This window comes from Dromiciops gliroides, chromosome 2 (assembly GCF_019393635.1).
Source record: "Dromiciops gliroides isolate mDroGli1 chromosome 2, mDroGli1.pri, whole genome shotgun sequence".
Classification (NCBI taxonomy): domain Eukaryota; kingdom Metazoa; phylum Chordata; class Mammalia; order Microbiotheria; family Microbiotheriidae; genus Dromiciops; species Dromiciops gliroides.
The window spans coordinates 108,535,312-108,549,644 of NC_057862.1; the positions used below are offsets into that span (position 1 = coordinate 108,535,312).

A 14,333-nucleotide genomic window follows, 5' to 3' on the forward strand; every position below is an offset into this window, starting at 1 on the left:
TAAAACTGAAAAACTTATAATTCCAATAAGACTGTTACCCTCAAGCCAAAAGGATTCTTGGCGCTACTATCATATGTAAGCATCTACTGAGTACCTTATTCTGCATTCAGTCCATCACTTGCCTGCCATAAGAAGAATGGAGATTTATTCCAGTTAAAGGAGTTGGGGGTAGAAAAGATAGTAGGAAACAACTCAGTTGCTTTTCCTCAAAGTAGCCACCAATGATTCCAACAATAAGAAGCATTCAACTCAGTTTAATTCAATTAAGCAAGCATCTATTCAATTTTTAAGTATTTATTTATGAAGGCCCTTTACCAAACACTGTGTGGTATACACATACAATTAAGACATGATCACTGATGTTCTGAAGTAACCTGAGAGTTGAGGGAAGCTGAGTCATGAAACAGAGACTGTGTCTGAAATATGCTTGAGAGTTCTGCAATGGGCAGTGGACCTAGAAAGCCACAATCATCCTGGTATAATTGTCTTTAAGGAAGGATACAATATTTTTATAATGACCTACAGGAAAACTCATACTGTGCCATTTTCATAATTTTGACTAAAGTGAGATGAAGGTCTCAGAAGACCAAAAGTGAAAGGGACTTTAAAGACCATTTACTCTTTTCATTTTCTAGAAATAAGGAAACTGAGATCAGTAGAGATGAACTGACTTGTTTAAGGTCAACCAGATCCTTTGACTCCAAAGCCAAGGTTCTTGGCACACCTAAATTGAATATTTTAAATGTTTGTTGAATTATGATTTTAATGTGAATGACAAAGTGGATATAGTTGGTCCTCAGGCACGTTGGTTTAAAAAAAAAAAACAACTAACCCCAGTAGGCTAGTTAACTCTTAAACCAAAGGCAGGACTAATGGTTCTACTAATCTATTTGAGCTTTCACAGAGTGCTCCAGTCTGTGATGTGGGAGACACAAGAAAGAGGTGACATGAGCTCCACTACGCAAAGGACTTACAGTCTAATTGGGAAAATTTTGCACTGAGGCATGAAACAACTAGACAATAGCTGCAGATAAGCCCCTTTCTTGGCCTCAGTTTCTCCATCTATAAAATGATATTGAATGATTGCCAAGGTATCATTACACTCTAAAATCACAAGACTATACAATTTTTTATATAATTATAACAAAGGTTATAATTCATTCATTGTTTGGAAAACCATTCATTAAGCACCTAATATGTACCAGGACTATGCTAGGTACTAAAGCAGGACTTCTTAACCTGAGACTTGTACACTTGGGTGTTTTTTTTCTATTTAGATAACTGTGTTTCAATATAATTGGTTTCTTTTATAATTCTCTGTATTTTTTTGCATTTTAATACATTATTCTGGGATAAACTATTCCGTAGGTTTCACCAGAAAGGGTCCATGATGTAAAAAAGATTAAGAATCCCTGGAGGAGAGGTACAAAGACAAAAGCATAAATGATGGAAAGCAAAGCAAGGGAATGATGAATGTGGGTCAAGATTCTCTAGGGATGGCCTCAATACAGAGGAGTTCTACCTCACTTGCTTACCCTAACTCCCAAATTCTAATCCGGTTCTTTCCTCTGGCAGAAGGAGGGACCAGCAATGGATATGCCAAAACGTCATCGCTCAGTGGAGGGAGCAGGCTGGAGAAACAGAGTTTAACCCATGGCAGCAGTGGCTACATAAACTCCAGTAAGTACAGTATTGGAAGAGGGGCTAAAGGAGCAGAGATAGAAATCCAAGGCAGGAGAAACTGGAGAGGGGGACCCCAAAGCAGCATGTACAGGGAGATGGATAATATTTTCTATCACATGCCCAAATTCTCAGAGAGGAGAACTTTAAGATCATACATAACCCCCAGTGAGTGTGGCTTAAAAATAATCAGTATGTGTGATCATTCACACTAAAAATCTCATTGTAAACATGAATACTTAATCAAGAAGACTTAATGGAGAGGGGCAGTTAGGTGGCACAGTGCATAGAGCACCAGCCCTGGATTCAGGAGGACCTGAATTCAAATCCCGCCTCAGACACTTAACACTTACTAGCTGTGTGACCCTGGGCAAGTCACTTAACCCCAATTGCCTCACCCAAAAAAAAAAAAAGGAATGAAAAAAAAAAAAGACTTAATGGAGAAAGGGTTTGCCTGCCCACCTAACTCACCTCCCTTCCTTCTCACCCAAATCTAAGCCACCTCCTTTCAAGTATGTACACTGCTTTTAAAAAATAATTTCCAATTTCACCATTTGCAATAACCATGGCCCACAAAAGAACCTTCAAAGTTAGGTTCACGGTGGGCTACTAGAGTACAACATTGTACAAGACTCCTCTGGTCAAGCTTCCCGTAGAAACCCATAGTTCCTAGGGAAACAATCTTTTTCAGGGAAACAAGTAAGCCACAAGAATACTGTTAAGAAATTCTGTGCCCTGGAAATGACCTCGTCCAAATGCTTCTTCCTTTAGTGGGGAGATGGAAGCCCAATTTAATTGATGGACATGACATTCATGTCTAGATGTATCAGGGGTCCAACTGAACACTGACCTAACTTTAAATTCCAGAGAATATTTTCCAAATCTTGATTCCACCAACCCTACTTTGGATTATTGCTGGCTCCAGAAATGCAATAGCTATGCATCCACAGGCTCTCCCTTCTTTCATAGGTCCCCAATGGGTGTAGTAATACAGCTCTATAAGGGTAAACATGTCATTTCACCACTAAATGTAGAAATACTGCTCCTTTAAGAAACAATCAAAGGCATTCACTGGCTCTTTTTCTGTATTCCTATTTTGACTACTTGCTATACATAGCTTGTGATTATTGAGTCTGGTTGGGAATACATTAACTGCTAAATTCATTTCTGCAGGAATACTACAAAGGTCAATCTTTTTTATATTCATAGGTGGAAGTTTAAGGGGGAATGCCTCTACTTCCAGCTATCGGAGGGCCCAGTCTCCTGCCTCTACACTCCCCAATTCACCAGGCTCAACTTTTGAAAGGAAAAGTCATGTCACCCGCCATGCAACATACGAAGGTATCAGAATGAGAGACATTAGAGTTGGCCCACCCCTTTTGCTATGTCAAACGCATGCATTTTCCACATATGGAACATTGATCATCTGTGTTCCCCTTTCCCCCCTTCCCTATTTTGCTCTTCTCTCAAATATTTTATGGACTCACATCCAATTGGTTATATCCTATTACATGGTTTATTAGAAATAATAGATTCAGTGCTAACTACATACTATATAGGAGGTGAGGTACACGGGAAGTCTGAACTACAAGTGAGATATAATAGTTATCTGGGTCAGTACTTTAGTGCAAAGTAGGGTTCAGGGTTCCATTTCAACAAGGTTCCCATTCTCTACCAAAGTCATAGGCATCCCTACAATCAGGGGGCATTTTTCTCTTATCAGGCACTTAGGTCCCATGCTGATGTGATTGTAGAAGGATCTTGCATGAAAGGGAAGGGGAGGGCAATAATAATGACTCTTTCCTTGGAAATCCATCACAAAGATGAAGCTCTTCTTTGCCTGAAGCCTCAATCAATGGCAGAACCGATTTTAGACTAGCAACTGAAATGAAGAGCTCCAACCAAATACAATGGGAGATATTAACCATTTATTCTATAAGTCCATCTATTGTTTGTCTTTCCTTTGGGAGCTGATGGTGGAAAGGGTTCCTTATTTTCTTCTCCAAATATACTATCCTATGTTGAGAAAGCTTCTCAAAAGCCCCAATTGTCTATACTCATATTCATGCTAAATGTTTGCTTCTTCCTCAGGGAGCTCCAGTGGGAATTCTTCTCCAGAATACCCTCGGAAGGAACTTGGTATGTGCTTTCATTATTTCTAGTGGAAATGGGAGGTCATGGCCATGGGAAGTTGCCATGTGTCAGATGGCTCTTTCTGAAGCACCCTGACCCAACTCTACCATCAATGTGCCCTGGAGATACCTGTTGTAAATGTCGTGCTCACTGAAGCATCTTCACAGATAGTCAGCCACATTCGTTTGCCATCATGAAGTCAGATATTCACAAAAGCTCAGCTAAGGGCATCCCCAAGGACAAACTGAAATGTGGAGATTTTTTTTTCCAAAACAGAACAAATAGGACAGTCCTGGTAATGATACATATGATGGGTTATACCATCAAAACCCCAAATAATGTATATTCTATCACTTGCCCCTCTTTCTTTTAAATGACCCTGATCCAAAGTTTGCCACATTTTTCTGGTTTCTAAAGCCCTAGACTATTTCCAGAAGTCAATACAATCTTAAACACCTTTCTGCCTTAATCTTAAACACCTTTGTTGCAGTTTTATCTTCATATATTTATTGATGATGCTCTTTTAATGCTAGAAGGTTCTCATTTCTTTGCTTGTAGTAGGAAAAAACCAAATAACGGAAAAGCAAAGGGAAGATTTGGGAATTATTATTATTTAATTAATTCAATCCTTGTAGTCTGCTCACCTATACAATTCAAGTCCCCTAAGAGACTTTTTAAAACCATAATTAACATTTGTTCATATTCTCAACAAATTAAATTAGGTGGGTAAATGCTAACTTTCCCCATCGCTTCTGCAAAAGGACAGCATTTATTAAATACTACAAGACAATTTATTATAGTGAATAGAATATAGGATTTGAAGATCAGAAGAATGGTGTTTAAAATCCTGACTCTGGCTCTTAGCTAGAGGTGTGATCATTCTGCCAATTACTTAACTTCTTTGAGGCTCAGGTATCTCCCTGAGACTATAAGTGATAGACAAACTTGTGAGGATTAAATGAGTATGTATAGCAGGGCAGCTAGGTGGTGTAGTGGATAAAGCACTGGCCGTGGATTCAGGAGGACCTGAGTTCAAATCCGGTTGACACTAGCTGTGTGACCCTGGGTAAGTCACTTAACCCTCATTACCCCGCCAAAAAAAAAATGAGTATGTATATACCCAATGTGCTTTGTGACACATAAAGAGCTATATAAATGACAGCTATTGTTATCCACTGTATACATCGAATTAAATGAGTCTCCTAACTAGACAAGGCAGCACGCTGCAATGTGCCTAATACTCATTGTTAAGTTTTTACCATGGCGTCTATTGGGCATGTCTGAGATTGCTTCCCTTTTCCCCACAGGATCTTCCTCCACCCGAGGACGGAGCCAGACTCGAGGTGAGCTAAAATTGTTGGATTTAATTCCACCATTCAATGAGTTCCTACTATGTGCTCATCCCTCTTCTAGGAAATATTGGGCATGCAAAAGAAAAGTAAAGCACAATCCCTCTCTTCAAGAAGTTTACAATCTTCTAGTCATTTTTTTGTCTGTTTGCTCCTTCATGATAAGCTGGGGTTTAATAGTGATTCAGCAAGCATTGTGGGATAGGCTTTGGACAAATATCAAAAATCCAGATGTAAAGGATTTGCACTGCCTTGGATAATCTCAAGATTCAATTCAATTCAATTCAATTCAGCAAACATTGGTTTAGCACTATGTACAAGGCCTTCTGTAGATGCTAACAGATATAAAGAAGAAATTAGCTATAGAGCCTGCCTTCCAGGAACTTGCAATCCACCAGCTGTTGATTTGCACTCCAAAGCAGGGTTACTGTTCTTCATAGAATTCCCTTTTGCACCCTCTAAGTGTGACTATGTGAACTGAGCTGTGATTATTCTTATTCCTGGCTATCTGTTTTAATTGTATTTTCATGCTTCAGATGATGAAAAATACTCCATTTATTCTCATTAGTCAGATGAGAAGAATATTCTGTGGTAATCTATCAATCTCTCCACCTCCTAAGAGGCAGGTGCATTAGAAGAGAACATAGCCTTTAAATCAGCAGGAAAAAACTGCTCTCGACAAGCAGCAGGAAAAGAAAAACAGCACAATCCTTTTCAGGCTTTAGATAAGGAGCCACATGGTATAACAGACCAAATATGCTGGAGAGGCCTGGGTTTGAATCCCACCTCTGAGACTTACCAATTGTATGATCACATTCAAGTCATTCCACCCCTCCTCACACTCAATTTTCTCATCTGTAAAATGGGGATAATATTATCTGTTATTATCACAGTTGTGATAATCAGAGTTGTGAGTCTTAAATGACATTACATAAAGCACCTTGCAAAGTTTAAAGCACTAGATAAACATAGTTATCATTCAACAAAGCTAGAGTATACCATTGATTCTCCCAATGTTGTACTGTCTCAATTATCATTAGGAACCCAAACGTGTTGTGAGGTTTGTGGAGTTCAAAAGTTTAAGTGGGTGCTCCAGATATCCAAATCTCCCCAATGTAATGAGCTTGTTGATAACAAGCTGACATTATCAAAAGAAATTATACAGCTTTGTTTCTCTGCTGGTTCTACACAGACGGTTATGTTAACAAGCCTGTTTTTAGGGTTCTCCAACCCACCGGATGCTAGGGAGGCAGGAGAACAAGATCTTTTTCAAGCCCTAAAAAGCTTACTTGTCCTTAATCCTTTTCAGATACAGTCCTTACTGATCCCTGTTCTAGAGCTGATTTGCCCATTGGGAATTTTAGTCAAGCCTGGCCACATGACCTTGGGGCATCTCCTGAAACTCCTGAACTCTAGTGAATGTCAATAAACAGAACTTCTCTTCTTACTGAATCAAGAGCTTTGTGAACTAATTCCCTCTAATGGCCATTTCCTGTTCATGCTATGTGGGAAACTGGGCTTCCCAGAGCACCACTTTCCATGCAGGACCAGATTCATCATGTTCCTTCCCTTCAAAGGCTTCTTTTCTTCTATCTTGCAGAGAGTGAAATTCGTGTTCGTCTGCAAAGTGCTTCCCCATCTACCCGATGTGAGTTGTCTATCATCTTATTGGAGAGTGAATGAGAGAGAACAAGAAACAGAGAAAAGGAAAAAAAGATAACAAGAGAATAAAAGAAAATAAGAGAGAGTGAAAGGGGGAGAGAGAAAGATAATGAGAGAGGAGAGAACAAAAGACAGAATGGAAAAAAACAAGTGAGAGAATGGGAGAGGAGAGACCATAAGAAAGGAGAGAAAGAACAAGAAAGAAAGAAAGAGTAGAGCAAGAGAGAGAAATAATGAGAGATGAGAGAGGGGGATAGAATGAGAAAGAGGGAAAGGACACAGAGAGAGAGAGAGAGAGAGAGAGAGAGAGAGAGAGAGAGAGAGAACCTAGGGAGGAAACTTGGGTCTCTACTTTTGGGGCATCATCTTGATTACCCTCAAAAGAGCCCAGGAGACACTATAATACTGAGGATGCATTGGTAGATGGCATTTATTTATCTACACTAATGAAATCACAAGTCTGACCCCCCCACACACACCAAATAATTGCTCAATGCAGAATTCAAAGGACCTTCCTAAAAATGTTCCTGTGGATCCCCAAGTATCTTCCTCCCAAATAGTCAGGATATAACAAAGATCCCCTATGGCAGCTGGGGTTAACGAAGAGCCTTAGGACTAATGAGAAGGTTTCTGTATTCTTGGCCAGGGACAGAATTGGATGACGTGAAACGTTTGCTCAAGGGAAGCCGATCAGCCAGTGCGAGTCCCACCCGGAATTCCTCCAACACACTTCCCATCCCCAAGAAGGCTACTGTGGAAACCAAGATGGTGACTGAGAGCTCTCAGTCAGGTAAGTGCCGCTGAAGCTGAGATGGAGGGACTATCAGTAAAAGTAGGTTGGTCTTAGCCCCAGAAAACCTGTGCCCTGACATGAATTTCAAACTGGTCCATACCTTGAAGAGCATCAAGTGCCTTCTTTTTTCTTCAATGTTGAAAAAATGCAGGCTATGTCCTTTGTAAATATGTTTGACCAAACAGCCCCTCTAGATCCCTGGCCCATTTCCTAATGTCTAAAGATTTCATTTCTCAAAAAGAAGAAATCCAGGGCGGCTAGGTGGGGCAGTGGATAAAGCACCGGCCCTGGATTCAGGAGTTCCTGAGTTCAAATCTGGCCTCAGACACCTGACACTTACTAGCTGTGTTACCTTGGGCAAGTCACTTAACCCCCACTGCCCTGCAAAAAAAAAAAAGAAGAAGAAGAAGAAATCCACCAGACTCCCTCACTACAGACCACCCTGGACAAGATTAGGTTTGTTTTCCCTTTGACACCATGCTGCACTGGGCATGTGGGGGCAGCTCCAGATCTTAAAAAAGCAATCAGGCTGCCAAGGAAAGCTAGTGGGAAGCTCTCTTAAATACATGTCAGGGCTTACAGTGGTAGTTGCTATTAGTCAAGTCCCACCTATCATGAAGGACTACTCTTGTCTGTGATTCTGTGCAGGTAACTGTTCAGGCACATCACAGGCAGCATTACTTCAAATGAGGATGAAGGAAGGAGGGGAGAAGGGAAAGGAAAGGAAGGGAAGGGAAGGGTAAAAGGAAGGGGAAGAGGAAGGAAAGGGATTTATTTAAACTAGGGATTTTTTTAAGCAGTTTCAGATTAGCAAACATTTATTAAATGCCTACTTTTTGGAGAGACAATGAGGTAAAGTGGGGAATGGGATGCCCTTGGAGTCAGGAAGACCAGGGTTCAAGTTCTTCCTCAGATAACAACTTAACTATGTGACCATGGTCAAGTCACTTAACCTCTGCCTCAGACAGATCTCTAATGCTATAAGGTACAAATAAGGGAGCTCTCAAACCAAAAATCCCCCACAGTGATGAAATCCTAGGTCTAGGTCAGTGATTCTTAATCTAGAATCCGTGAACTCATTTTTTTAAAAATTATATTTTGTTAACTTTATGTCAATATAATCTGTTTCCTTTGTAAACCTATAGATTTTAATTTAGGTGTTTAAAAGCATTATACTCAGAAGGGATCCTTAGACTTTACCAGATTGCCAAAGAGATCCAGGGCACAAGAAAGGTTAGGAACCCCTGCTCTAGACCAAAAAAAAATTCTTAGAGCACTCTATAAGGTACTAGAGAATGAAAAATAGTCTGGTTTGTCATTCTATGGGCAGAGATTTAGGCAGCAAATTTTTATTCTTTTAATGCTGATGTATGTTTGTTGTGTGCTTCCCAGTATCAGGCACTTATGACACCACTATCGTGGATGCAAACCTCCCCTCCTACATGTGGTCCTCCACCTTGCCTGCGGGCTCATCCATGGGAGCTTATCACAACAACATGACAGCCCAGAGCTCCTCCCTCCTCAATACAAATGCTTATTCAACAGGATCAGGTACAGTAATAATACCAACTCCCGTCTACCATCTTCTAGGGTTTCTTTTATTTTGAAGATTGATTGGCTCCCTAAGCATTTTGCCACATTTTAGCCAATCTTCCCCAAGTCCCTCAGCCTCAGAATATGTCTGTTTGACACTTCCCCTGCACGTGGATTAATTTCAAGTTAAGAATTCTTCATTGAGTACTCACTACATTGCTACTAAGTATAAGAAAAGACCCTTGGGGGCAGCTAGATGGTGCAGTGGATAAAGAACCAGCCCTGGATTCAGGAGTACCTGAGTTCAAATCCTGCCTCAGACACTTACTAGCTGTGTGACCCTGGGCAAGTCACTTAACCCCAATTGTCTCACAAAAAAAAAAGAAAGAAAGAAAGAAAGAAAGAAAGAAAGAAAGAAAGAAAGAAAGAAAGAAAGAAAGAAAGAAAGAAAGAAAGAAAGAAAGAAAGAAAGAAAGAAAGAAAGAAAGAAAATACCCTTGGAGGAGAGAGATACATCTAAATGAAAACTAAACAAAGAGCCTTCATGATACCTCCTGGCCTCTCCACAACTTCTGAGCTTTCTGATATTGGCTAAATCCCCTCATCTCTCCGAATTTCACTTGTCTCATCTATAAAATGGGGGTACTAATAGTTTACCTGCCCAAGGAAGGGAGCTTGATGTCTCTTCCAGGTCTAAACTAAAACCACAATACAAAGTTTTAGCTCTGTGATTTCAAGCACAGCATCTGGTTATTGCTACATTTTGTTTTGTTTTGTTTTAAGAAAAAGATCCCAAGCATTATTTACTCCTGTTCTTCTATAATGATAGGCTTACAGACTATGGAATCACAGTCCATTTGGGGGAATTGGAAGAGACCTTAGAACATCAAACCTCCTCCCTACAAACATCCTTGATAAATGATCATCCAACCTCTACTATTATTGTTCCCATTTTAAAGATGAGCCAACTGAAATTTTCCCTTGATTCCTCTAAGACTTGACACCTGTCCCATGCTGGGCCAGTCTCTTACTAGACCAACCAATAACCTTAATTGTTGCCTCCTCTTTCAGTGTTTGGTGTTCCCAACAATATGGCTTCCTGCTCACCCACTCTACACCCTGGGCTCAGCACCTGCTCCTCAGGTCAGTGCTAATCTTTTTCTAAGGCAAAATGCTCAATACATAAGTGAACTCTCTCCTTTTCAGGGATCCATCAGTGGTTCCCAGAAAGTAGGCCATTTCTCCTTGGCCTGGACTGACCACCACACACACACACACACACACACACACCCCTCTATGCTGTCAATTAACAATGAGGGTGTTGGATCAGATGACATCTAAGGTCTCTACCAGCTTGAAATCTGTAGTCTTATGATCCTAAAATGGAAGTGGGTGGGGAATGGGGGGTGAGGCAGCTAGGTGGTGAAGTGGATAAAGCACTGGCCCTAGATTCTGGAGGACCTGAGTTCAAATGTGACTTCAGACACTTGACACTTACTAGCTGGGTGACCCTGGGCAAGTCCCTTAACCCTCATTGCCCTGCAAAAAATAAATAAATAAATAAATAAATAAATAAATAAATAAATAAATAAATAAATAAATAAATAAATAAATAAATAAATAAATAAATAAATAAATAAATAAATAAATAAATAAACCAACCAACAATAGTAACTGTGAAAAAAATTTAGGGGCAGCTAGGTGGCACAGTGGATGAAGCACCTGCCCTGGATTCAGGAGAACCTGAATTCAAATCCAGACTCAGACACTTGACACTTACTAGCTGTGTGACCCTGGGCAAGTCACTTAACCCTCATTACCCCACCAAAAAAACAAAAAAAATGGAAGCAGGGTCCCTGACAGTCAATCTCTCATTCACTGATCCCTAACCTAGACCTGGGAGGACAATATAAAGCAAATATGAAGACACAAGGGAAATCTGCTTCCAAGAAGGTGAAGAGGGGTTAAAACAGAAAGTAGGTCTCTAATTCTAACTGGGCAAAGCTTGTTTTCTATAAAAAATTTATTGTTGAGAGAGAATCTATTGGTTTCTGAAGGCTCTAGCTTATGAAAAGGGTATTCAAGGCCACCTCTGCATTACCTTCCCCTGAGAGACATCACAGTATAGTGGGAGGAGGGCTGGTCCTGGAGTTGGAGGACCCACCATTTATTATTTGTGTGAGCTTGAGCCTCAGTTTCCTCATCTGCAAAATGAGAGGGTTAGGCTAGGTAACTTTTCCTCTTGATCTCAATCAAGGGACAATAAAAATCATATCAAATTCCCTTCCCTTTCAAACTGGTTTGTTCTTCTCCTACCTGTCAACTACCTGCTATTTTTTTTTTGCAGGGGGGTGAAGCAATGAGGGTTAAGTGACTTGCCCAGGGTCACACAGGTAGTAAGTGTCAAGTGTCTGGGGCCAGATTTGAACTCAGGTCCTCCTGAATCCAGGGCTGGTACTTTATCTACTGCACCACCTAGCTGCTCCCACCATCACCTGCTAATTTTTATCCCATCTTTCCCTGAGTCTGCACTCATCCTCCTCCCAGGAGGCAGGACATCACACAGATCCCCTCCTCATTGTTGCACCCCTCTTTGACTGACCCTTCCAAATCCCTTTCACAGTGTTTGGCGTCCAAAACAACTTGGCTCCCAGCTCTTCTGCCCTGGCTCATGGAACAACCACTACCACTACTTCCACAGGTTAGTTTCCTTGAGATGGAGTTCAGTGGCAGGAGATTCACCCCACAGAGAGTGCATATATGTGTCCCAGTTTGACCGCCTTCACTGGTGAGCCATTGAAATTTCTCCATTTCATTTTACATGATTGCACATGTATAACCTCTATCTGATTGCTTATCATCTCAGGGAAGGGTGAGAGGAGAGAAGAAGGGAGAAATAGAATTTGGAACTCAAAATTTTAAATAAAAAATGTTTAAAAATTGAAAGAAAATTGAAAGAAATTTCTCCAACTCAACAAACACCATACCTGAAAGCAATTGAGGAAACACTTCTGTAGGTGCCCACTTTATCATGTGCCAGAGTATGTGTGAGGAGCTCAGAAAGGGGTTGTGTGCAGAGCAGAACTAGTAGCCCTATACACTATACCTAGAAGCATAAAGGTGCCTAGCAGCCCAGCTTGGGTCCCAGACAAACAAGTCAGACCCATGGTCTCATCATCCCAGGATCCTTATTTAATCGATGGCCATAGTCAAAAAGAAATTATTTATGGAGCACTTACTAGGTACTCAGCCTTATCTTGGGCACTCTGGGGAATACAGAAAATGGGAGAATGGATCCTTGCCCTCAGAGAGCTTACAGTCTAGGCAGAGAGACAAGACTCAGAAGTATGAGGCAATTAAAAATAAGAATACAAGACAGTACATGATTAAATGTTAAACTGTGGGTTACAAGAGGTGTCTTGCTATATGAATTCAGAGAAGTAGCACATATATCAGAGGGGAATGGAGTAGTCAGAGAAGGCTTCATGGAAGAGGAGACATAGATTTAAGTTTGAAGGACAGGTAATGCTGTGATGAAAGAAGAAAATGTAAGCTGAGGCCCTTGAGTACATAACCTTTAGCTCAATCCCATAACTGCATATGTATATGAGAAACTGATTTCTATATATACTCTTCATCCAAGTATATATTGGATTATGATATGAGTATATGAGATTGTTTTGAGCTAGTCTCTCTGCTGGGCTTTACTTAGACACGGGTGGACTGGAATAGTCACTTACCTGCCCGCTGATTTCCTTTATTCTGCTGATTCATGTCTCATAGTGTATGGTGTAAAGAAGAACATGCCTCAGTCCCCTACTGTTGTAAGTACAGGTGTGAGCACTTCTGCAGGTGAGTGTTCCCAGAAGACAGACTAATGATGGGAAGGAACTACATCTGAGTAGAGGGAAATTAACTCCTTAACCCCATAACCTAATTCCATGTAGGCTGAGTGGAAACAAGTTATTTTGCATAAAATGCTAATATTGAAGTCAGAAAAATGAGTTCAAATCCTGTCTCTGATTTACTAGCTGTGTAATGATGGGCAAACTTTTCTCAGCCTTAGTTTTCTCATCCATAAAATGGAAATAAAATACCTGTAGTATAAACCTTGGCAGGTCATTTGACTTCTCAGTAACTCCATATACAGTCTAGCCATACTGGCATACTTACTTTTCTTCATACAAGATCCATCTCCTATCTCCATGCCTGTGTATGGCTGTCCCCATCCCTAGAAGACTCTTACTCCTCATCCTCCCCTCTTAAAACCCTAGTTCCTTCAAGACTCATCTGAGGCTCTACTTTTTGAAACAGGCCTTTTACTGGGTCCTCAGATGTTAGTACCTTCCATTCTAAAGTTACTTTGGATCCACTCCATATATATACATGTGAAAATGAATTGCAGACCAGTTAGCAATCTGCACTGTAAGGAAGAGCTTCCTTAATAGGGAATTCCCTACACTGAAGAGACCATAGGTCTGGACTAAAAAAAATGAAAAATACCTACCTCACTGGGTTGCTCAATTGACAAACTTTAAAGTACTTATTATATGTCAGCTAGTATGTGATAGCATGTTCTGAAGGCTACAGGTACATAGCACTCTCAAGACATATTGACATACTACATGTATATGAGACATTAAACGATCCTCTAAATAAAATACTTTTATCGGAAAAAAAAATGATCCTCTGTTTCCCAATGAGCACAAGTTTTGCTTTAGCCAGGACACTCTGCTAAAAATAAAAACAAAAACAAAAAACAGGGGCAAGTTTTATCTAGGCCAGAGATTATTAAACATTTTCCGCTAGTGACCCTTTTTCACTTGAGAAATTCTTATGCAATCCCAGGTATACGGGTATATAAAATAGGTATATATAACCTTTTACTGTTACCAAACTTTTCATGACCCCCCCCCACATTCAGTTACATAACCCCATATGGGATTGTGACTAAAGGGCCAACCTGGCTCCCCCAAGATCACCTGCCTACTTTCAGGCACTGACAGATCCTGCCTGCCCTACCCCTGGCCTCCCTGCTTTAGAAGGGTACACTCTAACACTGCAGAAAACCCTTCTCAAGTCTCAGGGATCCATCCCAGGAGTCTAAAGTGGCGGGGGGGGGGGGGTGAAGCATTTCAGAAGGTGTTCAACCTCACCAGTTTATGTAGCAGCCTTTACCTGCC

The 14,333-nt window shown here is 40.7% G+C and overlaps 1 protein-coding gene across 1 annotated transcript in view; it reads left to right on the forward strand.

Annotated features, from left to right (window-relative positions):
• Positions 1-14,333, forward strand: part of COL17A1 (collagen type XVII alpha 1 chain) — a 98,361-nt gene that overhangs the window by 39,282 nt on the left and 44,746 nt on the right. Inside the window, exons 4-13 of the mRNA XM_043986660.1 lie at positions 1,576-1,680; positions 2,890-3,021; positions 3,772-3,819; positions 5,121-5,156; positions 6,763-6,810; positions 7,471-7,614; positions 9,010-9,168; positions 10,222-10,293; positions 11,774-11,851; positions 12,934-13,008. Of these exons, the coding sequence (XP_043842595.1) occupies positions 1,576-1,680; positions 2,890-3,021; positions 3,772-3,819; positions 5,121-5,156; positions 6,763-6,810; positions 7,471-7,614; positions 9,010-9,168; positions 10,222-10,293; positions 11,774-11,851; positions 12,934-13,008 (897 nt within the window). The remainder of the gene's footprint in view (positions 1-1,575; positions 1,681-2,889; positions 3,022-3,771; positions 3,820-5,120; positions 5,157-6,762; positions 6,811-7,470; positions 7,615-9,009; positions 9,169-10,221; positions 10,294-11,773; positions 11,852-12,933; positions 13,009-14,333) is intronic.